Source organism: Melozone crissalis, unplaced genomic scaffold (assembly GCF_028551555.1).
Source record: "Melozone crissalis strain CALT ecotype California unplaced genomic scaffold, PUWL_Pcris_2 ptg000472l_1, whole genome shotgun sequence".
In the NCBI taxonomy this organism is placed as follows: domain Eukaryota; kingdom Metazoa; phylum Chordata; class Aves; order Passeriformes; family Passerellidae; genus Melozone; species Melozone crissalis.
In genome coordinates, this window is record NW_026536188.1 from 1 (window position 1) to 22,731 (window position 22,731).

At 64.8% G+C, this 22,731-nt stretch overlaps 2 protein-coding genes across 2 annotated transcripts; both read right to left on the minus strand.

Annotated features, from left to right (window-relative positions):
* Positions 1–3,160: 3,160 nt before the first annotated feature.
* On the minus strand, positions 3,161–8,902 carry COPZ1 (COPI coat complex subunit zeta 1). Its single transcript, XM_054295038.1, has 9 exons — positions 8,813–8,902; positions 7,925–7,993; positions 7,529–7,610; positions 6,433–6,542; positions 6,152–6,207; positions 5,402–5,479; positions 4,563–4,614; positions 3,703–3,741; positions 3,161–3,221 (listed from the first exon to the last, which is right to left on the minus strand). Exons 1-9 carry the CDS (start codon positions 8,828–8,830, stop codon positions 3,174–3,176), a joined length of 552 nt encoding a protein of 183 aa, XP_054151013.1. The 5' UTR covers positions 8,831–8,902; the 3' UTR covers positions 3,161–3,173.
* Positions 8,903–9,948: 1,046 nt separating this feature from the next.
* On the minus strand, positions 9,949–22,720 carry LOC128950159 (heterogeneous nuclear ribonucleoprotein A1-like). Its single transcript, XM_054295034.1, is given in 18 exon segments — positions 9,949–10,049; positions 11,295–11,357; positions 12,462–12,485; positions 12,488–12,583; positions 13,551–13,609; positions 13,657–13,724; positions 13,726–13,775; positions 14,561–14,611; positions 14,721–14,781; positions 14,783–14,814; positions 14,891–14,983; positions 16,439–16,634; positions 16,636–16,650; positions 18,812–18,940; positions 19,343–19,360; positions 19,883–19,906; positions 20,440–20,535; positions 22,640–22,720. Coding segments are annotated over 17 exon segments (1,083 nt in total). The 5' UTR covers positions 22,655–22,720; the 3' UTR covers positions 9,949–10,049; positions 11,295–11,301.
* Between the last annotated feature and the right edge of the window lie 11 nt (positions 22,721–22,731).

The following is a 22,731-nucleotide window of genomic DNA, read 5'->3' on the forward strand; positions in this document are numbered from 1 at the left end:
GACAGACAGACACGGGACAGACACAGGGACAGACGGACAGACAGACACGGGACAGACAGAGGGACAGACAGAGGGACAGCCCCCCCCCCCAGAACAGCCCTTGGAAATGCCCCCCCCCCAAAGCCTGGAACATTCCTTGGGACAATCCTGAACCGGAACCTCCCCCCGGGGACAACTGGACAACAGCCGGCGCCTGGCAACCGTTGCCTGGCAACCGGGAACCGCCTGACAACGGTCACCTGGCAACCGGGAACCGCTTGGCAACCGTTACCTGGCAACCAGGAACTGCCTGGCAACCGTTGCTGCCCATGGCAACCATTCCCTGACAACGGCTCCCTGGCAACCGTTACCTGGCAACCGTTGCTGCCCATGGCAACGGTTACCTGGCAACCGCCTGCACCCAGAGCTGCACGTGGAAACGTCTCCTAGCAACCGTCATCTCCTAGCAACCGTCATCTCCTAGCACCGTCTCCTAGCAACGCCCCCAGCCATTCTCCCCTCCCCCACCCGGGCTCAGCGATTATTTTTATTTTTTAACTGGAATTTGGAGATTTGGCAGGAAAACACTGAGCCCGTCCCCCCCCGCCCCTCCCCCCCCGGGACCCCCCCCCGGCCCCACCGCACAAACCCCGGGGCCCGGGACCCCCCCGGGATGGGGGAGGGGTCCCCAGAGCCCCCCCCGGCACCTCAGGGATCTGCTCAGCAATCAGCGACGGCTCGAGGGATGGAGCCCCCCCAGGACCCCCCCAAAATCCACCCCGGGACCCCCCCCAAGCCCCCCAAGCCATGACCTCTTGCACTGAGGGCACCGAGCCCGCACAGCCCCGGGGGGCCCCCAAAAATCGCCCCACCCCCCCCCAGGGCCCCCCCTCAATTCCTTTAACCCCCCCCCTTCGGGCCCAGCCCATTGCAATAACATGAGGGGGGGCCCGGGCACCCCCCCTGTAAATAATGACACCCCCCCCCCCCATACACATACATGGTACGGCCCCACAAGCACTGTGCCCCCCCTCCCAAAAATCCTGCACCCCCCAAAATCCTGAAACCCCCCCCCAAAATCCTGAAACCCCTCCCAGCACTGTGACCCCCCTCAAAAAATACCCTGCACCCCCCCAAAAAAATCCTGCACCCCCCCAAAAATCCTGCACCCCCCCAGCACTGTGACCCCCCCAAAAAAAAACCCTGCACCCCCCCCCCAAACCTGCACACCCCCCTCCCCAAAATCCTGCACCCCCATCACTGTGACCCCCCCCCAAAAAAAATCCTGAACCCCTCCATCACTGTGACCCCCCCACCCCAAAACTGCGGGACCCCCCCATCACTGTGACCCCCCCCCCAAAATCCTGCACCCCCCCGCTATCACTGTGCCCCCCCCCTTATCACCAGAGCCCCCCCCAAACCTTGCACTGAACCCCCCCCCCCCAATTTTTGGGCATCCCCCACCTTGGCACTGACCCCCCCCCAAATTTGGGCCCCCCCCCAGCACTGACCCCCCCTCAGATTTCGGGCCCCCCCCCAGCACTGAACCCCAAATTTTGCGTTTCCCCCCCCCCCCCCCACTCTCGGCACTGACCCCTCCCCAATTTTTGGGCCCCCCCAGTGAAACTGTGACTCAGCAAAGCAATAGCGGGTGGGGGGGGGGGTTTGGGGGGACCCCTGCCCCCCCCCCCGTGGTCCCCCCCCCAGCTTCACCCCAATAAACGACTGGGTTTGACTCTGGCTCTGGGGGGGTTTGGGGGCTTTGGGGGTCCCCAGGTGGATTCTGGGGTCTTCAGGTGGATTTTGGGGATCCCCAAGGGGGGTTCAGGGCTCCCCAAGGGGGTCCCAGATGGACTTTGGGGTCCTCAGGTGGATTTTGGGGCTCCCCAGGTGGGTCCTGGGTGTGTTTTGGGGTCCCCAAGGGGGTCCCGGGTGGGTTTTGGGGTCCCCAGGGGGGTCCCAGTTGGATTTTGGGGATCCCCAAGGGGTCCCAGGTGGATTTTGGGGATCCCCAGGTGGGTCCTGGGTGAGTTTCGGGGTCCCCAGTTGGATTTTGGGGATCCGCAAGTGGATTTTGGGGTCCCCAAGGGGGGTCCCAGTTGGGTTTTGGGGTCTCTAAGGGGTCCCGGGTGGGTTTTGGGGATCCCCAAGGGGGTCCCAGGTGGATCTTGGGGTCCCCACGTGGGTCTTGTGAGTTTTGGGGTCCCCAGGTGGATTTTGGGGTCTCTAAGGGGGTCCTGGGTGGATTCTGGGGTTCCCAAGAGGGTCCTGGGTGGATTTTGGGGTCTCTCGAGGGAGGTTTGGATCCCCAGGTGGATTTTGGGGTCCCCAAGGGAGTCCCAGTGGGTTTAGGGGATCCCCAGGGGGTTCCCAGATGGATTTTGGGTACCCAGGGAGGTCCCAGGTGGATTTGGGGATCCCCAAGGGGGCTTCAGGGCTCCCCAAGGGGGTCCCAGGTGGATTTTGGGTCCTCAGGTGGATTTTGGGGACCCCAAGGGGAACCCAGTTGGGTTTTGGGGTCTCCAGGGAGGTCCCGGGTGGATTTTGGGGTCTCTAAGGGGGTCCCAGGTGGATTTTGGGGATCCCCAAGGGGGGTCCCAGGTGGATCCTGGGGTCCCCACGTGGGTCTTGGTGGGTTTTGGGGTCCCAGGTGGATTTTGGGGTCTCTAAGGGGGTCCCAGGTGGATCCTGGGGTCCCCACGTGGGTCTTGGTGGGTTTGGGGTCCCCAGGTGGATTTTGGGGTCCCCAAGGGGGGTCCCAGGCCCAGCTCTGCCCCCACTTTGTGTCCCTTGTCCCCACCCTTGTGTCCCCCCAGGCAGGTTGGGACACCCTGGGGGACACCCCCTTCTTGGGGGGGGGGGGGGGGGGGGACCCTAAATCCCCCCAGATCCCCCCAAAACCTCAAATCCCCCCAAAATGCCCCAAAAACCCCCCGGGCGGCGCGGGCACAGAGCAGCAGCACACGGCGTGGGGGGGCACCGGCGTGTTGGGGGGCACGGGGGGGACTGGGGGGTCCCAGGGTCTTTTGGGGGGGTCCCCAGCGGTCCTGGGAGGTCCCGGGGTGTTCTGGGGGGTCCCGGGGGGGTCCCAGGGTGTTCTGGGGGGTCCCAGGAGGTTTGGGGGGGTCCCGGGGGGGTCCCAGGTTGTTCTGGGGGGTCCCAGGAGGTTTTGGGGGGTCCCGGGGGGGGTCCCCCTATCGCAGCAGTGACCACTTGATCTGCTCCTTCGCCGACTGCAGCACCTGGGGGGCACAGACACATGGGGGACACCTGGGGGCACACCTGGGGACACACCTGGGGACACCCTGGGAGGGTTTTGGGGGTCCCAGGAGGTTTTGGGGGGTCTCAGGGGGTTTTGGGAATCCCAGGGGATTTTGGGGGGGGGGGGGGGGGGTCCCAGGGGTGTCTGGGGGGTCCCAGGAGGTTTTTGGGGGGTCTCAGGGGTTTTGGGGAGGGGGGGGGGGGGAGTCTCAGTGGTTTTGGAGGGATCTCAAAGGGTTTTGGGGGGTCCCAGGGGTTTTTGGGGGGTCTCAGGGTTTTGGGGGGGGGGGGGGGTCTCAGGGAGTTTTGGGAATCCCAGGAGGTTTTTGGGGGTCCAAGGGGATTTTGAGGAGTCACAGGGGGTTTTTAAGGGTCCCAGAGGGTTTTGGGGGGTCCCAGGAGTTTTGGGGGGGTCCCAGGGGTTTTTGGGGGGGGGGGTCTCAGGGGTTTTTGGGGTCGTACCTGTGACACCGTCTGCTCCGTCAGGGGCACGTCCTCGCCCTGGGACAGCGGGGACAGGCGGGGACAGGGGGGGACAGGGGGGGACAGCGGGGACAGCGGGGACAGCGGGGACAGGGGGGGACAGGGGGGGGACAGCGGGGACAGGGGGGGACAGGGGGGGGACAGCGGGGACAGGGGGGGACAGGGGGGGACAGGGGGGGACAGCGGGGACAGCGGGGACAGGGGGGGACAGGGGGGGACAGCGGGGACAGGGGGGGACAGGGGGGGACAGGGGGGGACAGCGGGGACAGCGGGGACAGGGGGGGACAGGGGGGACAGCCGGGGACAGGGGGGGACAGAGGGGGACAGCGGGGACAGCGGGGACAGCGGGGACAGGGGGGGACAGGGGGGGGACAGTCGGTACCTGGGGCAGGGGGGGCCCCAGGACCCCCCTGAGCTGCCCCCCAGACCCCTGAGACCCCCCAAAAACCCCAAAATATCCCCAAAACACCCCAAAACCCCGGAGACCCCCAAATCCCCCCCAAAAAAACCCAAAAACCCCAAAGCCCCCCAAAAACCCCAAAGCCCCCCCCCAAAACTCCAAAACCCCAAATCCCCCCCAAAAACCCTAAAACCCCAACCCCCCGAAAAACCCCCCAAAAAAACCCCAAAACCCCAAATCCCCCCAACAAACCCCAAATCCCTCCAAAAACCCTGAAACCTCAAGTCCCCCAAATCCTCCCAAAAACCCCAAATCCCTCCAAAAACCCCAGATCATCCCAATTTCCCCCAAAAACCCCAAATCCCCCCAAACCCCCCGGACCCCTGGGACCCCCCAAAACCCCCCAAACACCCCAAACCCCCCCGGTGCGGCCCCGTACCCGCACGGCCACGCGGTGCACGACTTGCTGTGGGTCGCTCTCCAGGATCACCCTGAGGGGACACACGGACACGGGGACACACGGACACGGGGACACACGGACACGGGACACGGGACAGGGGGACACACGGACATGGGGGACACATAGACACGGGGACACACAGACACGGGGACACGGGGACAGGGGGACAAGGGGACAGGGGGACATGGGGACAGAGGGACAGGGGGACATGGGGACAGAGGAGACAGGGGGGACAGATGGACACACAGACATGGGGACAGGGGGACAGATGGACATGAGGACGTGGGACATGGGACAGGGGACATGGGACAGGGGGACACGGGGGACAGATGGACACACGGACATGGGGACAGATGGACACGGGGACATGGGACAGGGGGCACAGACGGACACACGGACATGGGGACAGGGGGACAGGGGGACATGGGGACAGGGGAGAGAGACACCTCAGCACTGGGGGGGTGACAGTCCCAGGGAGAGGTGACAGTGACAGGGAGGGTGACAGGGAGGGTGACAGGGAGGGTGACAGGGATGGTGACAGGGGGGACAGGGAGGGTGACAGGAGGGTGACGGGGGGGTGACAGGGGAGGTGACAGGGGGTGACAGGGGAGGTGACAGGGGAGGTGACAGGGAGGTGACAGGGGAGGTGACAGGGGAGGTGACAGGGAGGGTGACAGGGGGTGACAGGGAGGTGACAGGGGAGGTGACAGGGAGGTGACAGGGAGGGGGACAGGGGAGGTGACAGGGAGGTGACAGGGAGGTGACAGGGGAGGTGACAGGGGGTGACAGGGGAGGTGACAGGGAGGTGACAGCCCCACCCTCCGTCCACGATCTCGTCCACGGCCAGGAACAGCCCCTCCATGTTGTCCAGCAGCGCCCGGCGCTCCACGTTCTTCCTGGGGGACACCAGGGGACACTGAGGGGACACTGAGGGGACACTGAGGGGACATCCCCACAGGGCCACCCCACAGGGCTGGGACACCCCCAAAGTGACATCCCAGGACACGGGGACGCCCCAAACAAGGGACCCCCCCCCTCCAGGCTCCCCCAAAACCCCCCAGAGCCCTTTGGGGACACCGGCACCCCCAGGTGACCCCCCAGGTGTCCCCAATGTCCCCAGTGTCCCCAGTGTCCCCAGGTGTGTCCCCAGTGTCCCCAGTGTCCCCAATGTCCCCAATGTCCCCAGTGTCCCCAGTGTCCCCAATGTCCCCAGTGTCCCCAGGTGTGTCCCCAGTGTCCCCAGGTGTCCCCAATGTCCCCAATGTCCCCAGTGTCCCCAGTGTCCCCAGTGTCCCCAGGTGTCCCCAGGTGTGTCCCCAGTGTCCCCAGGTGTGTCCCCAGTGTCCCCAGTGTCCCCGGTGTCCCCAGGTGTCCCCAGGTGTGTCCCCAGTGTCCCCAGTGTCCCCAGTGTCCCCAGGTGTGTCCCCAATGTCCCCAGTGTCCCCAGTGTCCCCAATGTCCCCAATGTCCCCAATGTCCCCAGTGTCCCCAATGTCCCCAGTGTCCCCAGGTGTGTCCCCAGTGTCCCCAGTGTCCCAGGTGTGTCCCCAGTGTCCCCAGTGTCCCACCTCAGCATTTGGCTCAGCGAGTCGAACAGGCAGTTGAGCACGGCCGTGAGCATCAGCTGGGACACACGGACGGGCACAGGGACAGAGAGGGGACAGCGGGGTCACCCGGGGTCACCCGGGGTCACCCGGGGTCACAGGCAGTGTCCCCTGTGCCACCCCAGGGTCCCCCAGCAGCCCTGGTGTCCTTGTGCCCCGCAGTGTCCCCTCACTGTCCCTGTGCCATCCCGCGCTGTCTCTGTGTCCCCTCGCTGTCCCCTCGCTGTCCCCACCCTGTCCCCCACCCTGTCCCCGTGTCCCCACCTCGTTCTGGTGGCGCTCCCGATGACACAGCAGTACAGGTCGATGCTGCTCTTGTACACCACGGTCAGCCCGTCCAGCAGCGCGATCTCACCTGGGGACAATGTCACTGTCACCTGTGTGTCACTGTCACCTGTGCCACCCCTGTGCCACCCCTGTGCCACCCCTGTGCCACCCCTGTGTCACCCCTGTGCCATCCCTGTGTCACCCCTGTGTCACCCCTGTGCCACCTGTGTGACACTGTCACTGTCACCTGTGCCACCCCTGTGTCACTCAGTGTCCCCTCAGTGTCCCCAATGTCCCCATTTTGTCACTCACTGTCACTGCGGTGTGTCCCTGTCCCCTCAGTGTCCCCTCAGTGTCCCCAATGTCCCCATTTTGTCACTCACTGTCACTGCGGTGCGTTTTGCTGAAGATGTCCCGTGTGTCCCCATTGTCCCCTCAGTGTCCCCTCAGTGTCCCCATGTCCCCATTTTGTCACTCACTGTCACTGCGGTGCGTTTTGCTGAAGATGTCCCGTGTGTCCCCATTGTCCCCATTGTCCCCTCAGTGTCCCCATGTCCCCATTTTGTCACTCACTGTCACTGCGGTGCGTTTTGCTGAAGATGTCCCGTGTGTCCCCATTGTCCCCATTGTCCCCATTGTGTCCCCATGTCCCCATTTTGTCACTCACTGTCACTGCGGTGCGTTTTGCTGAAGATGTCCCGTGTGTCCCCATTGTCCCCTCAGTGTCCCCATGTCCCCATTTTGTCACTCACTGTCACTGCGGTGTGTCCCCATTGTCCCCATTGTCCCCTCAGTGTCCCCATGTCCCCATTTTGTCACTCACTGTCACTGCGGTGCGTTTTGCTGAAGATGTCCCGTGTGTCCCCATTGTCCCCATTGTCCCCTCAGTGTCCCCAATGTCCCCATTTTGTCACTCACTGTCACTGCGGTGCGTTTTGCTGAAGATGTCCCGTGTGTCCCCATTGTCCCCTCAGTGTCCCCATGTCCCCATTTTGTCACTCACTGTCACTGCGGTGTGTCCCCATTGTCCCCATTGTCCCCTCAGTGTCCCCATGTCCCCATTTTGTCACTCACTGTCACTGCGGTGCGTTTTGCTGAAGATGTTTTTCTCGAAGGCGCGCTGCTCCTTCACGCTGGGGTACGTGTCATCGTAGTACTGGCACAGGGGACACGGGGACATCAGCAGGGACATCGGGGGCACCGTCGGGGACATTGGGGACATCAGGGGCATGGGGACATTGGGGACACGGGACAGGGACATCGCCACCCCTGACACCTGGGCCACCCGCCCTGTCCCCTCCCTCAGGGCAGTGTCCCCCCAGGTGTGCCCCCCGTGTCCCCCCCGTGTCCCCCCAGGTGTGCCCCCCGTGTCCCCCCCGTGTCCCCCCCGTGTCCCCCCGTGTCCCCCGGTGTCCCCCCGTGTCCCCCCGTGTCCCCTCCATGTCCCCCCGTGTCCCCCGGTGTCCCCACCTTGGCGAAGAGCCGCTCGCCGTCGTTGTCCAGGATGATGATGGCCTTGACCGTGTACAGGGACGGCTCCTGGGGACGGGGACAGGGACGGTGACAGGGACAGGGACGGTGCCACCGCCGCAGGGAGAGCGCAGTGCCACCAGCCCGGCCTGGGGACAGCGCCGGCCGTGTCCCCAGCGCCAGGGACAGCGGGGGAGGCTGTGCCGGGGCCATGGCACTGCCAGGGTCACTGTCACCGTGTCCCCCTGTCCCCTGTGTCCCCCTTGTTCCTGTGTCTCCATCCCTGTCCCCCTCCCGGTGTCCCCCCCGTGTCCCCCCGGTGTCGCTGGGGGTCCCCAGGACCAAGTTCTGTGATGCACTGACTGCCCAGAGCCACAGCCCAGTGTAGGACAGAACCCCGCCCCGGGCACCCAGGAATGTCACCAGAACTGTCCCCAGTGTCACCTAACCGTCCCCAGTGTCCCCAGTGTCACTGATTGCCACCAGAACTGCCACCAGTGTCACCAACACTGCCCCCAGTGTCACTGACTGCCACCAGAACTGTCCCCAGTGTCACCTAACCGTCCCCAGTGTCCCCAGTGTCCCTGACTGCCACCAGAACTGCCACCAGTGTCACCAACACTGCCCCCAGTGTCACTGACTGCCACCAGAACTGCCACCAGTGTCACCAACACTGCCCCCAGTGTCACTGACTGCCCAGAGCCACAGCCCAGTGTAGGACAGAACCCTGACCTGGGCACCCAGGAATGTGTCACCTGCCAGTGTCCCCACTGCCCCCCAGTCCATCCCAGTCCCCCCCAGCTCCCCCCAGTCCATCCCAGTCTCTCCCAGTCCCTCCCAGTTCCCCCCAGTCCATCCTTATCCCCCCCAGTTCCCCCCGGCCCTCACCAGCACCAGCGCCTCCATTTTGCCTCCGCCGCTGCCGACGTGGAGCCGGAACAGCGCCGGCCGCTGATTGGCTGCTCGCCTGCCAATCACTCTCATAGGCCCCACCCTGCTGAGCTGATTGGTCCGACGATGCCTGAATCCCGCCAATCGCCGCGCGCTTCCGCGCGGTGGGCGGGCCAATCTTTCCCGCGCTTCCGCAGAGGGGCGGTGATTGGATGAGCCAGCTGTCAATCACCGCGGCACGGCGCTCCCGGAAGCGGAAGGGGCGACACAGTTGCCATAGTGACCGGGGAAGCGCTGACATCACCCCTTTGCAGGGCGCGGGCTATGATTGGCTGGCTCGGTGAGCACGTGACGGGAAGAGAGCACCATTCCGCTGTTGGTCACGCCCCTCTCGTGGCCACGCCTTCTGTGGGCGGGGCTTCGCCTGCCCTTTGGTCACTCGGGGTCACGGGGGGACATTGGGGACAATTGGGGGCGATTGGGGGCAACTGGGGACACGGAGGGGACACTGAGGGACAACTGGGGGCGATTTGGGACATGGAGGGGACATCGGGGGCAGGGACATGGGCAGTGTCCCCTCCGAGCTGTTGGGGACACGGGTGGGGACATCATCGGTGTCACCTCCCACCGTGTCACCCTCTGCGCCCCGCGGTGTCACATTCCTGTCACCTCCTCCTGCCGTCCCCTCAGGGCCGGGAGGCGCCACCTCCCTCAGCTGTGACACATCCCGAGGGTGACACATCCCGAGGGTGACACATCCCGAGGGTGACACATCCCGAGGGTGACAAATCCCATGGGTGACACACCCCGAGGGTGACAAATCCCGAGGGTGACACACCCCATGGGTGACACACCCCTGTGCCCACACCCCCGGGTGCCCCCACGTTGTTCCCGCCGTCACCCCGGTCCCAACAATAACAATCAAAACTAATTAAAAAAAAAACCCAAGAGACATTTATTGGGGGGGGGGGGGTACAGGACACAGCGGGGACTGCGGCCGTTCCCAGGGGACCCCGGGGGTCCCGGGGGGGTCCTGGGGGATCCCAGGGGGTCCTGGGGGGTCCCAGAGGATCCTGAGGGGTCCCAGGAGGGTCCCAGGGATCCCAGGGGGTCCCAGGAGGGTCCTGGGGGGTCCCGGGGGGTCCCCGGGGGTCCCGGCCCCGCGCTGGCTCCAGGGGCCGCCCCGGCTCCCGCCCGGCTCCGGCTCCTGCGGGACAGACGGACACGGGCAGGGCTGGGACAGACGGACAGGGCAGGGTCAGGATCAGCCTTTTCCCCAATTATTTTCCCCCCATTTTCCCCAATTTTTTTCCCCCCATTTTCCCACACTTTCCCCACCCTTTTTCCCTGTTTTTCCCCATATTTTTCCACCCATTTTCCCCTGATTCTTTCCCACCCTTTTCCTCCTCTTTTTGCCATATTTTTCCCACCCCTTTTCCCCTATTTTCCCACCCATTTTCCCCTGATTCTTTCCCACCCTTTTCCCAAGTTTTTCCCCCATTTCCCACACTTTCCCCACCCATTTTTCCTGCTTTTCCCCCCATTTTCCCGTTTTTTCCCCACCCTTTTTCCCCTGTTTTCCCCCCCATTTTCCCCACCCTTTTTCCGTATTTTTCCCCCCATTTTCCCCTGGTTTTCCCCACCCATTTTCCCTGCTTCTTCCCCAACTTTCCCCAGCCATTTTCCCCATATTTTCCCCATATTTTCCCCACCCATTTTTCCCGTTTTTCCCCCCATTTTCCCCCACCTATTTTTCCCATTTCCCCCCCATTTTCCCCATTTTTCGCCTGTTTGTCCCCACCCGTTTTCCCTGTTTTCCCCACCCTTTTCCCCCCATTCTCCCTGTTTTTCCCCACATTTTTCCCCCCCATTTTCCCCATTTTTCCCCCCACTTTCCCCAATTTTTCCCCACCCATTTTCCCCAATTTTTCCCCACCCTTTTCCCCCTGTTTTTCCCCCATTTTCTCCCTCACCTGCCCGTTAAAACCTCCTCCCTCCTCCTTTTTCCCACCCATTTTCCCCAATTTTCCCCCCCTTTTTTGCCATACTTTCCCCCCCCATTTTTCCGTATTTTTCCCCCCATTTTCCCCTGGTTTTCCCCACCCATTTTCCCTGCTTCTTCTCCAACTTTCCCCCCCATTTTCCCCATATTTTCCCCATATTTTCCCCCCATTTTCCCCACTCATTTTCCCCGTTTTCCCCCCATTTTCCCCTGTGTTTTTCCCCACCCCTTCCCCCAACTTTCCCCACCCATTTTTCCTGTTTTTCCCCCCATTTTCCCCACCAATTTTCTCCATTTTTCCCCACCAATTTTCCCTGGTTTTCCCCCCATTTTCCCCCTGTTTTTTCCCCACTCATTTTCCCCATTTTTTCCCCTGTTTTTCCCCCCATTTTCCCCATTTTTTCCCCTGTTTTTCCCCCCCCATTTTCCCAATTTTTCCCGTTTTTCCCCCCATTTTTCCCCCCGTTTTCCCCTCACCTGCCCGTTAAAACCTCCTCCCTCCTCCGTAGCTGCCGCCGCCGCTGGAGCTGCCGTAGCCGCCTGCGGATCCAGGGGGATTCAGGGACCCCCAAAAACGGGGGGGGGGGCACGGACACACATTTGGGGACCCCCCAGTGACACAGGACCCCCGCCAGGATCCCCCAATTTTGGCTTTTTTTGGGCTCTTCCCAGCACATTTCGAGCCCTCCCTACAGGTTATTTTAAGGTCACCCCAATCCATTTTAAGCTCCCCCGAGGGATTTTGGGCTCCCCAGGTGATGTTTGGGGTCCTCAGGTGATTTTTGGGTTCCCCAGGTCATCTTTGGGGTTCCTCAGGTGATTTTTGGGTTCCCCAAGCAGTTTTTGGGGTTGCCCGGTGATCTTTTGGGGTTCCCCAGAGGGTTTTTTGGGTTCCTCAGGTGATTTTGGGGCTCCCCAGGTGATGTTTGGGGTTCCTCAGGTGATTTTTAGGGTGCCCCAGGTGATTTTGGGGTTCCCCAGGTGGGATTTTTGGGACACCCACTGCTGCCATAGAGCCCTGAGTTGTGACCCCCTGAAGTCCCCCCAGTACATTCAGGATATTTTGGGGTTCCCCAGGTGATTTTGGGGTTCCCCAGGTGATTTTGGGGTTCCCCTGGTGGGATTTTGGGGACTCACCACCATCAGAGAGCCCCGAGCTGCACCCCAAAGCTGCCCCAGTACATTTAGGATATTTTGGGGTTCCCCAGGTGATTTTTGGGGTCCCCCCAGCTGATTTTTTGGGGTTCCTTGGGTGGTTTTTGGGGACTCGCCGCCACTGTAGGGCCCCGAGCTGCACCCCAAAGCTGCCCCAGTACAATTTGGATATTTTGGGGTTCCCCAGGTTATTTTGGGGTTCTCACCGCCGCCGTAGGGCCCGAGCTGCGCCCCCCAAAGCTGCCCCAGTACAATTTGGATATTTTGGGGTTCCCCAGGTTGTTTTGGGGCACTCACCGCCGCCGTAGGGCCCCGAGCTGCACCCCAAAGCTGCCCAGTACAATTTGGATATTCTGGGGTTCCCCAGATTATTTTGGGGTTCTCACCGCCGCCGTAGGGCCCGAGCTGCGCCCCCCAAAGCTGCCCCAGTACAATTAGGATATTTTGGGGTTCTCAAGGTGGGATTTTTGGGGGTTTTTGGGCACTCACCGCCGCCGTAGGGCCCCGAGCTGCGCCCCCGAAGCTGCCGCCCTTCATGGGCCCGAAGCTCGAGGCCTGGTTGTTGTAGCTGCCGAAGTCGTTGTAGCTGCCCCCGCCCCCGAAATTGCTGCCTGGGGGGGACACGGGGGGACATTGGGGGTCAGGGGGGGACATTGGGGTCAGGGGGACATTGGGGTCAGGGGGGGACATTGGGGACAGGGGGGGACATTGGGGACAGGGGGACACCGAGCACCCAGGGGTGCCCCATGACCGGGGCATTTGGGGTGAGGAATTGGGATCCCCAACGCTCCGGGATGGTTTAACCGGGAGCCCAAACCCTGCACGATCTCTGGGGAGCTTTCCCTGAGACCCCAAAGCCCCGGAGATCTCCAGGATGGGTTCCCTGAGACCCCAAATCCCTGTGATCCTTTCCCTGAGCTCCCAAACCCCGCTGAGCTCCGGGATGGGCACCCAGAGACCCCAAATCCTCCATGTTGGATTCCCAGAGACCCCAAACCCCCCAAACCCCGCTGAGCTCCGGGATGGGCACCCAGAGACCCCAAATCCTCCATGCTGGATTCCCAGAGACCCCAAACCCCCCAAACCCCGCTGAGCTCCGGGATGGGCACCCAGAGACCCCCAAATCCTCCATGTTGGATTCCCAGAGACCCCAAACCCCCCAAACCCCGCTGAGCTCCGGGATGGGCACCCAGAGATCCCAAATCCTCCATGCTGGATTCCCAGAGACCCCAAATCCCCGTGATTCCTTCACAAGCTCCCAACCCCTCAGTGACCCCTCTCCCCTAAAACCCCGGCTGTGGGGCAGTGCCACCCCCCCCAGGGGTGTCCCCCGAGTGTCCCCCAGGGTGTCCCCTCAGTGTCCCCAGCGTCCCCTGGCGGTGTCCCCATTGCCCCCAGGGACATCCCCTCAGTGTCCCCCAGGGTGTCCCCTCAGTGTCCCCAGCGTCCCCTGGCGGTGTCCCCATTGCCCCCAGGGACGTCCCCTCAGTGTCCCACAGGGATGTCCCAAATGTCCCCAGGGATGTCCCCTCAGTGTCCCCATTGCCCCTGGGGTGTCCCATTGTCCCCGTGTCCCACCTGTGCCCGCCTCGCCCAGCCCGTTGCGCACGGCCAGGGCCGGGCCCCGTGCCGGCCGCCTGCCGCCGCTGGCCGCCGAAGCCGCCGCCGCCGCCGTGCCGGCCGCCTGCCGCCGCTGCCGCCGCCGAAGCCGCCGCCGCCGTTGTTGTAGCCGTCGTAGGAGCCGCTGCCGCCCGTAGCCGCGGCTGCCGCCCGAGTAGCCGGGGCCGCCGCCGCCGCCGTACCCTGGGGACGGGACGGGGCTGAGAGAGGGCAGGGCACGGCACGGCGCAGGGGTGGGCACGGGTGGGCTGTGGGGCTGTGGGGGTGGCAGTCCTGGCACTGCCCGGGGCTGTGTCCCTGGTGCAGGGCTCGGGCCCGGCCTGGCACTGCCCTGGGGCTGGGGCTCATCCTGGCACTGCCCTGGGGCTGGGGCCTGGCCTGGCACAGGGCTCGGGCCCGGCCTGGCACTGCCCCGGGGCTGGGGCTCATCCTGGCACTGCCCTGGGGCTGGGGCCTGGCCTGGCACGGGGCTTGGGCCCGGCCTGGCATTGCCCTGGGGCTGGGGCCTGGCCTGGTGCAGGGCTCAGACCCGGCCTGGCACCGCCCCGGGGCTGGGGCTCATCCTGGCACTGGCCTGGGCTGGGGCCTGGCCTGGCACTGCCCTGGGGCTGGATCCTGGCCTGGCACAGGCTCGGGCCCGGCCTGGCACTGCCCCCGGGGCTGGGGCTCATCCTGGCACTGCCCCCAGGGCTGGGGCCCGGCCTGGCACTGCCCTGGGGCTGGGGCTCATCCTGGCACTGCCCCCGGGCTGGGGCTCATCCTGGCACTGCCCGGGGCTGAGGCCCGGCCCGGCGGTGCCCCCAGGGCCGGAACCTGGCCTGGCGCAGGGCTCGGGCCCGGGCCTGGCACCGCCCCGGGGCTGGAACCTGTCCCAGAGGTGCCCCCAGGGCCGGATCCTGGCCTGGCACAGGGCTCGGGCCCGGCCTGGCACCGCCCCGGGGCTCAGACCCGGCCCGGCCCGGCCTTACCGTCAGCACCATATCCATTAAATCCGTCGCCGCGGCCGCCGCCAAATCCACCTGGAAAGAACAGACCGGGCTGGGGCCCCGGAGCCCGGGGGGAGCCCGGCGGGTCCCCGTGCCCCATCCCCGTGTCCCCGTGTCCCCGTGTCCCCGTGCCGTCACTCACCACGGCCGCCGAAGTTGCCGCCGCGGTTGAAGTTGTCACCGCCGCCGAAGCCGCCGCGGCCCGCCGCCGCCGAAGTTTCCGGAACCGCTGCGGCCTGGGGGGGGCGCAGCCTTAGGCACAGGTGGGGGGCACGGGGGGCACCGGGGGCACCGGGGGCACCGGGCGCTCACCTCGCTGCCCGGCCGAGGCGCTGGCCATCTCCTGCTTGGACAGGGCCTTGCGCACCTCGCAGTTGTGCCCGTTCACCGTGTGGTACTTCTGGACTGCGGGGACACCGGGGACACCGCGGGGTCGGCACGGGCGGCGCCGACCCGGACAGGGTGGCACCGACCCGGACAGGGTGGCACCGACCCCACTGGGGTGGCACCCGCCCCACAGTGTCCCCAGCTGATTGCCACCGCCCCAAAACCGTCCCAAGCTGTCCCCCAGACAGGCTGTCACCCACCCCAGCGTCTCCACGTTGTCCTCAGCCGGGCTGTCACCTCCCCGCACTGTCCCCAAGCTGAGTCCTCTCCCAGGGTCCCCAGGCTGTCACTCCTCCGGTGTCACCAGCCCGTTCCAGGCTGTCATTGCCTCAACCACGCTGTCCCCCACAGCGTCCCCAGGCCGTCCCCAGCCAGGCTGGCACCGTCCCTACAGTGTCCCCAGCTGCACTGTCCCCAGTGTCCCCAGGCTGTCCCCAGGCTGTCCCCAGCCAAGCTATGCCCAGCCCCAGGAATCCCAGATGTCCCCAGGCTGTCCCTTGAGGTGTCCCCAAGCTGTCCCCACAGTGTCCCCAGCCAAGCTGTCCCCAGTGTCCCCAGGCTATCCTGTGTCCCCAGGTGACCCCACACTGTCCCCAGGTGTCCCCACACTGTCCCCAGTGTCCCCACACTGTCCACACACTGTCCCCAGGCTATCCTGTGTCCCCAGGTGTCCCCACACTGTCCCCAGTGTCCCTCAGGTGTCCCAGGCTGTCCCCAGTGTATCCTGTGTCCCCAGGTGTCCCCTGAGGTGTTCCAGTGTCCCCACACTGTCCCATACTGTCCCCAGTGTCCCCAGGCTACCCTGTGTCCCCAGGTGTCCCCACACTGTCCCCAGTGTCCCCAGCTGTCCCCGGTGTCCCCACACTCTCCCCAGGCTGTCCCCAATGTCCCCAGGCTGTACCCAGGCTGTCCCAATGTCCCCAGGCTGTCCCCAGTGTCCCCACACTGTCCCATACTGTCCCCAGTGTCCCCAGGCTATCCTGTGTCCCCAGGTGTCCCCACACTGTCCCCAGTGTCCCCAGGCTATCCTGTGTCCCCAGGTGTCCCCACACTGTCCCCAGTGTCCCCAGGCTGTCCTGTGTCCCCAGGCTATCCTGTGTCCCCAATGTCCCCAGGCTGTCCCCGGTGTCCCCACACTCTCCCCAGGCTGTCCCCAATGTCCCCAGGCTGTCCCCAGTGTCCCCACACTGTCCCCATACTGTCCCCAGTGTCCCAGGCTATCCTGTGTCCCCAGGTGTCCCCACGCTGTCCCCAGTGTCCCCAGGCTGTCCCCAGCGTCCCCACGCTGTCCCCAATGTCCCCAATGTCCCCACGCTGTCCCCAATGTCCCCGGGCTGTCCCCAGCGTCCCCACGCTGTCCCCAATGTCCCCAATGTCCCCACGCTGTCCCCAATGTCCCCGGGCTGTCCCCAGCGTCCCCAGGCTGTCCCCAGGCTGTCCCCAGGCTGTCCCGGTGTCCCCGGCGTCACTCACTGACGATTTTGTCCACGGAGTCGTGGTCGTCGAAGGTGACGAAGGCGAAGCCGCGCTTCTTGCCGCTGCCGCGGTCGGTCATGATCTCGATGACCTCGATCTTGCCGTACTGCCCGAAGTACTCGCGCAGGTGCTGCTCCTCCGTGTCCTCCTTGATGCCGCCCACGAAGATCTTCTTCACCGTCAGGTGCGCGCCCCGGCCGCTGCGAGTCCTGGGGACACCCACGGGGTGGCACCGGGACAGGGACACGGTGGCACCGGGACAGGGTGGCACCGGGACAGGGACAGGGTGGCACAGGGACACGGGGACAGGGTGGCAGCGGGACACGGGGACAGGGTGGCACCGGGGGACACACGGGGACAGGGTGGCACCGGGACACGGGGACAGGGTGGCACCGGGGGACACACGGGGACAGGGTGGCACCGGGACAGGGTGGCACCGGGACACGGGGACAGGGTGGCACCGGGACACAGGGACAGGGTGGCACAGGACACGGGGACAGGGTGGCACCGGGGGACACACGGGGACAGGGTGGCACCAGGACACGGGGACAGGGTGGCACCGGGGAACACACGGGGACAGGGTGGCACCGGACACGGGGACAGGGTGGCAGCGGGACAGGGACAGGGTGGCACCGGGACAGGGTGGCACCGGGACACGGGGACAGGATAGCACAGGGACAGGGGAACAGGGTAGCACCGGGACAGGGTGGCACCGGGACACGGGGACAGGGTGGCATGGGGGACACCGACAGGGTGGCATGGGGGGACACCGACAGGGTGGCACTGGGACAGGGTCGCACCGGGACACGGGGACAGGGTGGCACAGGGGGACAGGGTGGCATGGGGACAGGGTGGCAGCGGGACAGGGACAGGGTGGCACAGGGGGACAGGGACACGGTGGCACAGGGACAGGGGAACAGGGTGGCACAGGGACAGGGGAACAGGGTGGCACAGGGACACGGGAACAGGGTGGCACCGGGGGACACACAGGGACAGGGTGGCAGCGGGGGACACACAGGGACAGGGTGGCAGCGGGGGACACACGGGGACAGGGTGGCAGCGGGACAGGGTGGCATGGGGGACACACAGGGACAGGGTGGCACAGGGGGGCACGGGCACAGGGACATGGGAACAGAGTGGCACTGCCCTGGGGACACTGCTGGGAGCAGCAGGCATGGACACTGTCCCTGTCCCCAAGGCCACCACCCAGCAGGCACAGCCACTGCCACCATCCCTGTCCCCAGGGACAACACCCAGAACAGGCACGGACAATGTCCCTGTCCCCAGGGCCACCACCCAGCAGGCATGGCCACTGCCACCATCCCTGTCCCCAGCGTCACTGCTATGAGGACCTAGCGCAGCCACTGCCACCCCAGTGTCCCCAGTGTCCTCTCTGTGTCCCCAATGTCCCTCACCTCTCTGGACACGGCCCGTTTGGGCTCCACCACCCTGCCATTGTCCCCAGTGTCCCCTCAGTGTCCCCACTGTCCCCAATGTCCCCTCAGTGTCCCCAATGTCCCTCACCTCTCTGGACACGGCCCGTTTGGGCTCCACCACCCTGCCATTGTCCCCAGTGTCCCCTCAGTGTCCCCACTGTCCCCAATGTCCCCTCAGTGTCCCCAATGTCCCTCACCTCTCTGGACACGGCCCGTTTGGGCTCCACCACCCTGCCATTGTCCCCAATGTCCCCTCAGTGTCCCCATTGTCCCCAGTGTCCCCTCAGTGTCCCCAATGTCCCCTCAGTGTCCCATTGTCCCCAATGTCCCTCACCTCTCTGGACACGGCCCGTTTGGGCTCCACCACCCTGCCATTGTCCCCAGTGTCCCCTCAGTGTCCCCATTGTCCCCAATGTCCCTCACCTCTCTGGACACGGCCCGTTTGGGCTCCACCACCCTGCCATTGTCCCCAGTGTCCCCTCAGTGTCCCCACTGTCCCCAATGTCCCTCAGTGTCCCCAATGTCCCTCACCTCTCTGGACACGGCCCGTTTGGGCTCCACCACCCTGCCATTGTCCCCAATGTCCCCTCAGTGTCCCCATTGTCCCCAGTGTCCCCTCAGTGTCCCCAATGTCCCCTCAGTGTCCCCATTGTCCCCAATGTCCCTCACCTCTCTGGACACGGCCCGTTTGGGCTCCACCACCCTGCCATTGTCCCCAGTGTCCCCTCAGTGTCCCCATTGTCCCCAATGTCCCTCACCTCTCTGGACACGGCCCGTTGGGCTCCACCACCCTGCCATTGTCCCCATTGTCCCCAATGTCCCCTCAGTGTCCCCAATGTCCCTCACCTCTCTGGACACGGCCCGTTTGGGCTCCACACCCTGCCATTGTCCCCAGTGTCCCCTCAGTGTCCCCATTGTCCCCAATGTCCCTCACCTCTCTGGACACGGCCCGTTTGGGCTCCACCACCCTGCCGTCCACCTTGTGTGGCCGCGCGTTCATGGCGGCATCGACCTCCTCCACCGACGAGTAGGTGACGAACCCGAACCCCCGCGAGCGCTTCGTGTTGGGGTCCCCGCATCACCTGGGGACAGGACAGGGACACCTCAGGGACATGGGGACAGACACAGGGACACGGGGACACGGGGACAGACACAGGAATGCCATGAACCCGAACCCCCGCGAGCGCTTCGTGTTGGGTCCCGCATCACCTGGGGACAGGGACAGGGACACATCAGGGACACGGGGACAGACACAGGGACACGGGGACAGACACAGGGACACGGGATACCCAGCCCCGCGAGCGCTTCGTGTTGGGGTCCCGCATCACCTGGGGACAGGGACAGACACAGGGACACCTCAGGGACACGGGGACAGACACAGGGACACGGGGACAGACACAGGGACACGGGGACACGGGGACAGACACAGGAATGCCATGAACCCGAACCCCCGCGAGCGCTTCATGTTGGGGTCCCGCATCACCTGGGGACAGCAGGGACACATCAGGGACACGGGGACAGACACGGGGACACGGGGACAGACACAGGGACACGGGATACCCAGCCCCGCGAGCGCTTCGTGTTGGGGTCCCGCATCACCTGGGGACAGGGACAGGGACACCTCAGGGACATGGGGACAGACACAGGACTGACACAGGGACATGGGGACAGACACAGGGACATGGGGACAGACACAGGGACACAGGGACACGGGGACAGACACAGGGACACGGGGTACCCAGCCCCGCGAGCGCTTCGTGTTGGGGTCCCGCACCACCTGGGGACAGCAGGGACACCTCAGGACACCTCAGGGACACCTCAGGGACACGGGGACAGACACAGGGACACAAAGAACATGTTTTTGGGGATCCCAGCCCCATTTTCAGTGACCCCAGCCCCGTTTTGGGGGTGCCCTCACCACGCAGTCGGTCAGCGTGCCCCACTGCTCCAAGGGGTCCCCAGCCCCATTTCGGGGGGTCCCAAGCCCATTTTTGGGTGCCCTCACCACACAATCAGTCAGCGTGCCCCACTGCTCAAAGTGGTTCCCAGCCCCATTTTGGGGACCCCAGCCCCATTTTGGGGTACCCCAGCCCCATTTCACAGATCCCAGCCCCATTTTGGGGTACCCCAGCCCCATTTTGGGGTACCCAGCCCCATTTCACAGATCCCAGCCCCATTTTGGGGTACCCCAGCCCCGTTTTCAGGTACCCCAGCCCCATTTCACAGATCCCAGCCCCATTTCACAAATCCCAGCCCCATTTCACAGATCCCAGCCCATTTTGGGGTACCCCAGCCCCGTTTTCAGGTACCCCCAGCCCCATTTCACAAATCCCAGCCCCATTTTGGGGTACCCAGCCCCATTTCACAGATCCCAGCCCCATTTTGGGTACCCCAGCCCCATTTTGGGGTACCCCAGCCCCATTTCACAAATCCCAGCCCCATTTTGGGGTACCCCAGCCCCGTTTCACAGATCCCAGCCCCATTTTGGGGTACCCCAGCCCCATTTTGGGGTACCCCAGCCCCGTTTTGGGGGTGCCCTCACCACGCAGTCGGTCAGCGTGCCCACTGCTCGAAGTGGCTGCGCAGGCTCTCGTCCGTGGTCTCGAAGCTCAGGCCCCCGATGAAGAGCTTGCGGAGCTGCTCCGGCTCCTTCGGGGACTGCGGGGCACACACGGGGGTCAGGGGACCCCAAAAACCCTCGCAGGGGTCGGGGGAACCCCAAAAACCCACAAAGGGCTCAGGGGAACCCCAAAACCCCCTTACACAGACCATGGGGGTCAGGGGAACCCCAAAAACCCTCGCAGGGCTCAGGGGAACCCCAAAAACCAGCACAGGGCTCAGGGGAACCCCAAAACCCCCTTACACAGACCATGGGGGTCAGGGGAACCCCAAAAACCCTCACAGGGCTCGGGGAACCCCAAAACCCCCTACACAGACCATGGGGGTCAGGGGAACCCCAAAAACGCCGCAAAGGGGTCAGGAGAACCCAAAACCCCCCCAAAAACGTCCAAAGGCTCAGGGGAACCCCAAAAACCCTCATACAGAACAATGGGGGTCAGGGGAACCCCATAACCCCTCAAAGGGCTCAGGGGAACCCCAAAACCCCACACAGGGGTCAGGGGAACCCCAAGAACCCCTTACAGAGACCAAGGGGGTCAGGGGAACCCCAAAGACCCCCCAAAATCCCCTGAAAGGAGCAGGAGGGGGTCAGGAGAACCTCAACATCCCCTGAAATGGGGTCAGGGGTGGGGGAACCCCAAAACAGCCCCCAAAATCCCCCTCACCCAGCTCATGGGGGTCTGGGGACCCCCAAAACCCCCTTACCTGGCTCATGAAGGGCTGACACCCCAAAATCCCTCCTGGGACCCAAAAAATCCCTCCTGGGACCCCCCATAATCCCAAAAGCCCTCCTGGGACCCCCAATAATCCCTCCTGGGACCCCCCATAATCCCAAAATCCCTCCTGGGACCCCCAATAATCCCTCCTGGGACCCCCCGTAATCCCAAAATCCCTCCTGGGACCCCCAATAATCCCTCCTGGGACCCCCCGTAATCCAAAATCCCTCCTGGGACCCCTCCATCCCCCAGCTCCTGACACCCCAACCCACCCCCAACAAATCCCCTCCCCCCCAGCCCCCTGAGCCCCCCCTGGACCCCATCCCTGCCCCAAAGGGACCCCCCCCAATCTCCCCCATCCCAAATTTTGGGGCCTCCTGAACCTGGAGCATCCCCAGCTCCCGCCTGGGGGGGACCAGCAAACCCCCAACCCAAATTTCTCACCCCCCAAACCCCCGAATCTCTCCCCCAGCCCCCATTTTTGGGGCCTACCAGTCCCTCCATCCCCTAATTCCGAGCCCCCCAACCCTAAATTTGAACTCCCTAACCCCACAAAGCCCCCAGCCCTTATTTTTAACCCTCCCAAGCCCCCATACCCCACATTTCAACCCCCCCCAACCCAAATTTTCCACGTCCCAGACCCCCAAATCTCTCCCCCAGCCCCCATTTTTGGGGCCTCCCACTCCCCTCAGCGCCCCCATCCCCTATTTGTGACCCCTCCATCCCCCATCTTTGACCCCCAACCCTAAATTTGAACTCCCTCACCCCCCCCGCATTAATTTTTAACCCTCCCACCCCAAGTTTTACACCCCCGACCCCAAATTCCCCCCTCCCCACCCGTTATTTCCAAGACCCCCGCGTGTCCCCCTCCCCATATTTGTGTGTCCCCCCCACCCCGGGTGACACAAAGGACGCGCACGTGGCCGCGGGAGCGCGCGGGGGGGGGGGGCGGTGGGTGAGGGGGGGTCGCGCATGCGCCTGAAGGGGGGAGGGAGGATGAGGGGAGGGTCTGTGGGACCACCCCCCCCCCCCCCCACCAAAATGGATCCTGAGGGAGGGAGGAGGAGGGGGAGCCCCGTGTGTGACCCCCCCCCAAAATCAGCTCTGTGGGATCCCCCCTCAAAATGGAGCCGGAGGGAGGGGGAGGGGATGGGGGGGGCTCTGTGGGACCCCCCCCCAAAATGGATCATGAGGGGGGGAGGGGGAGCCCTGTGTGTGACCCCCTCCCCCCCCCAATGGCGCCTGCGCGGGTGAGGGGAGGGGGGGGGCTCGCGTTGCGCAGGCGCACTGAGCTCCCGCGGCCCGCCAGGCGGCGGCGGCGGCGGGGGCGGCGCGCTGAGGGTGGGGGGGGGGGACACGGGCGGCCGGGATTGATAAAAAACCACCGCGCGCGGATGGGCGAGCGGGACCGCGGTGCGGGCGCTGACCTCGGCCTTGGCCATGGCGGCGGCGCGGGGCGGGGCGGGCCGGGCGGTGGCGGCAGCGCGCGATGCTCCCTCTGCGAGGGCCGACACGGAAA

Bases quoted from the DNA above. Each gene is read 5' to 3' on its own strand.
- COPZ1 (XM_054295038.1), bottom strand. The intron at 4,615-5,401 runs GTGGGGCTGTCA...GTGTCCCCTCAG, and splicing joins GACGAGATCGTGGACGGAGG to GGTGATCCTGGAGAGCGACC. The intron at 3,222-3,702 runs GTACGACCCCAA...TGTGCCCCCCAG, and splicing joins CGGAGCAGACGGTGTCACAG to GTGCTGCAGTCGGCGAAGGA.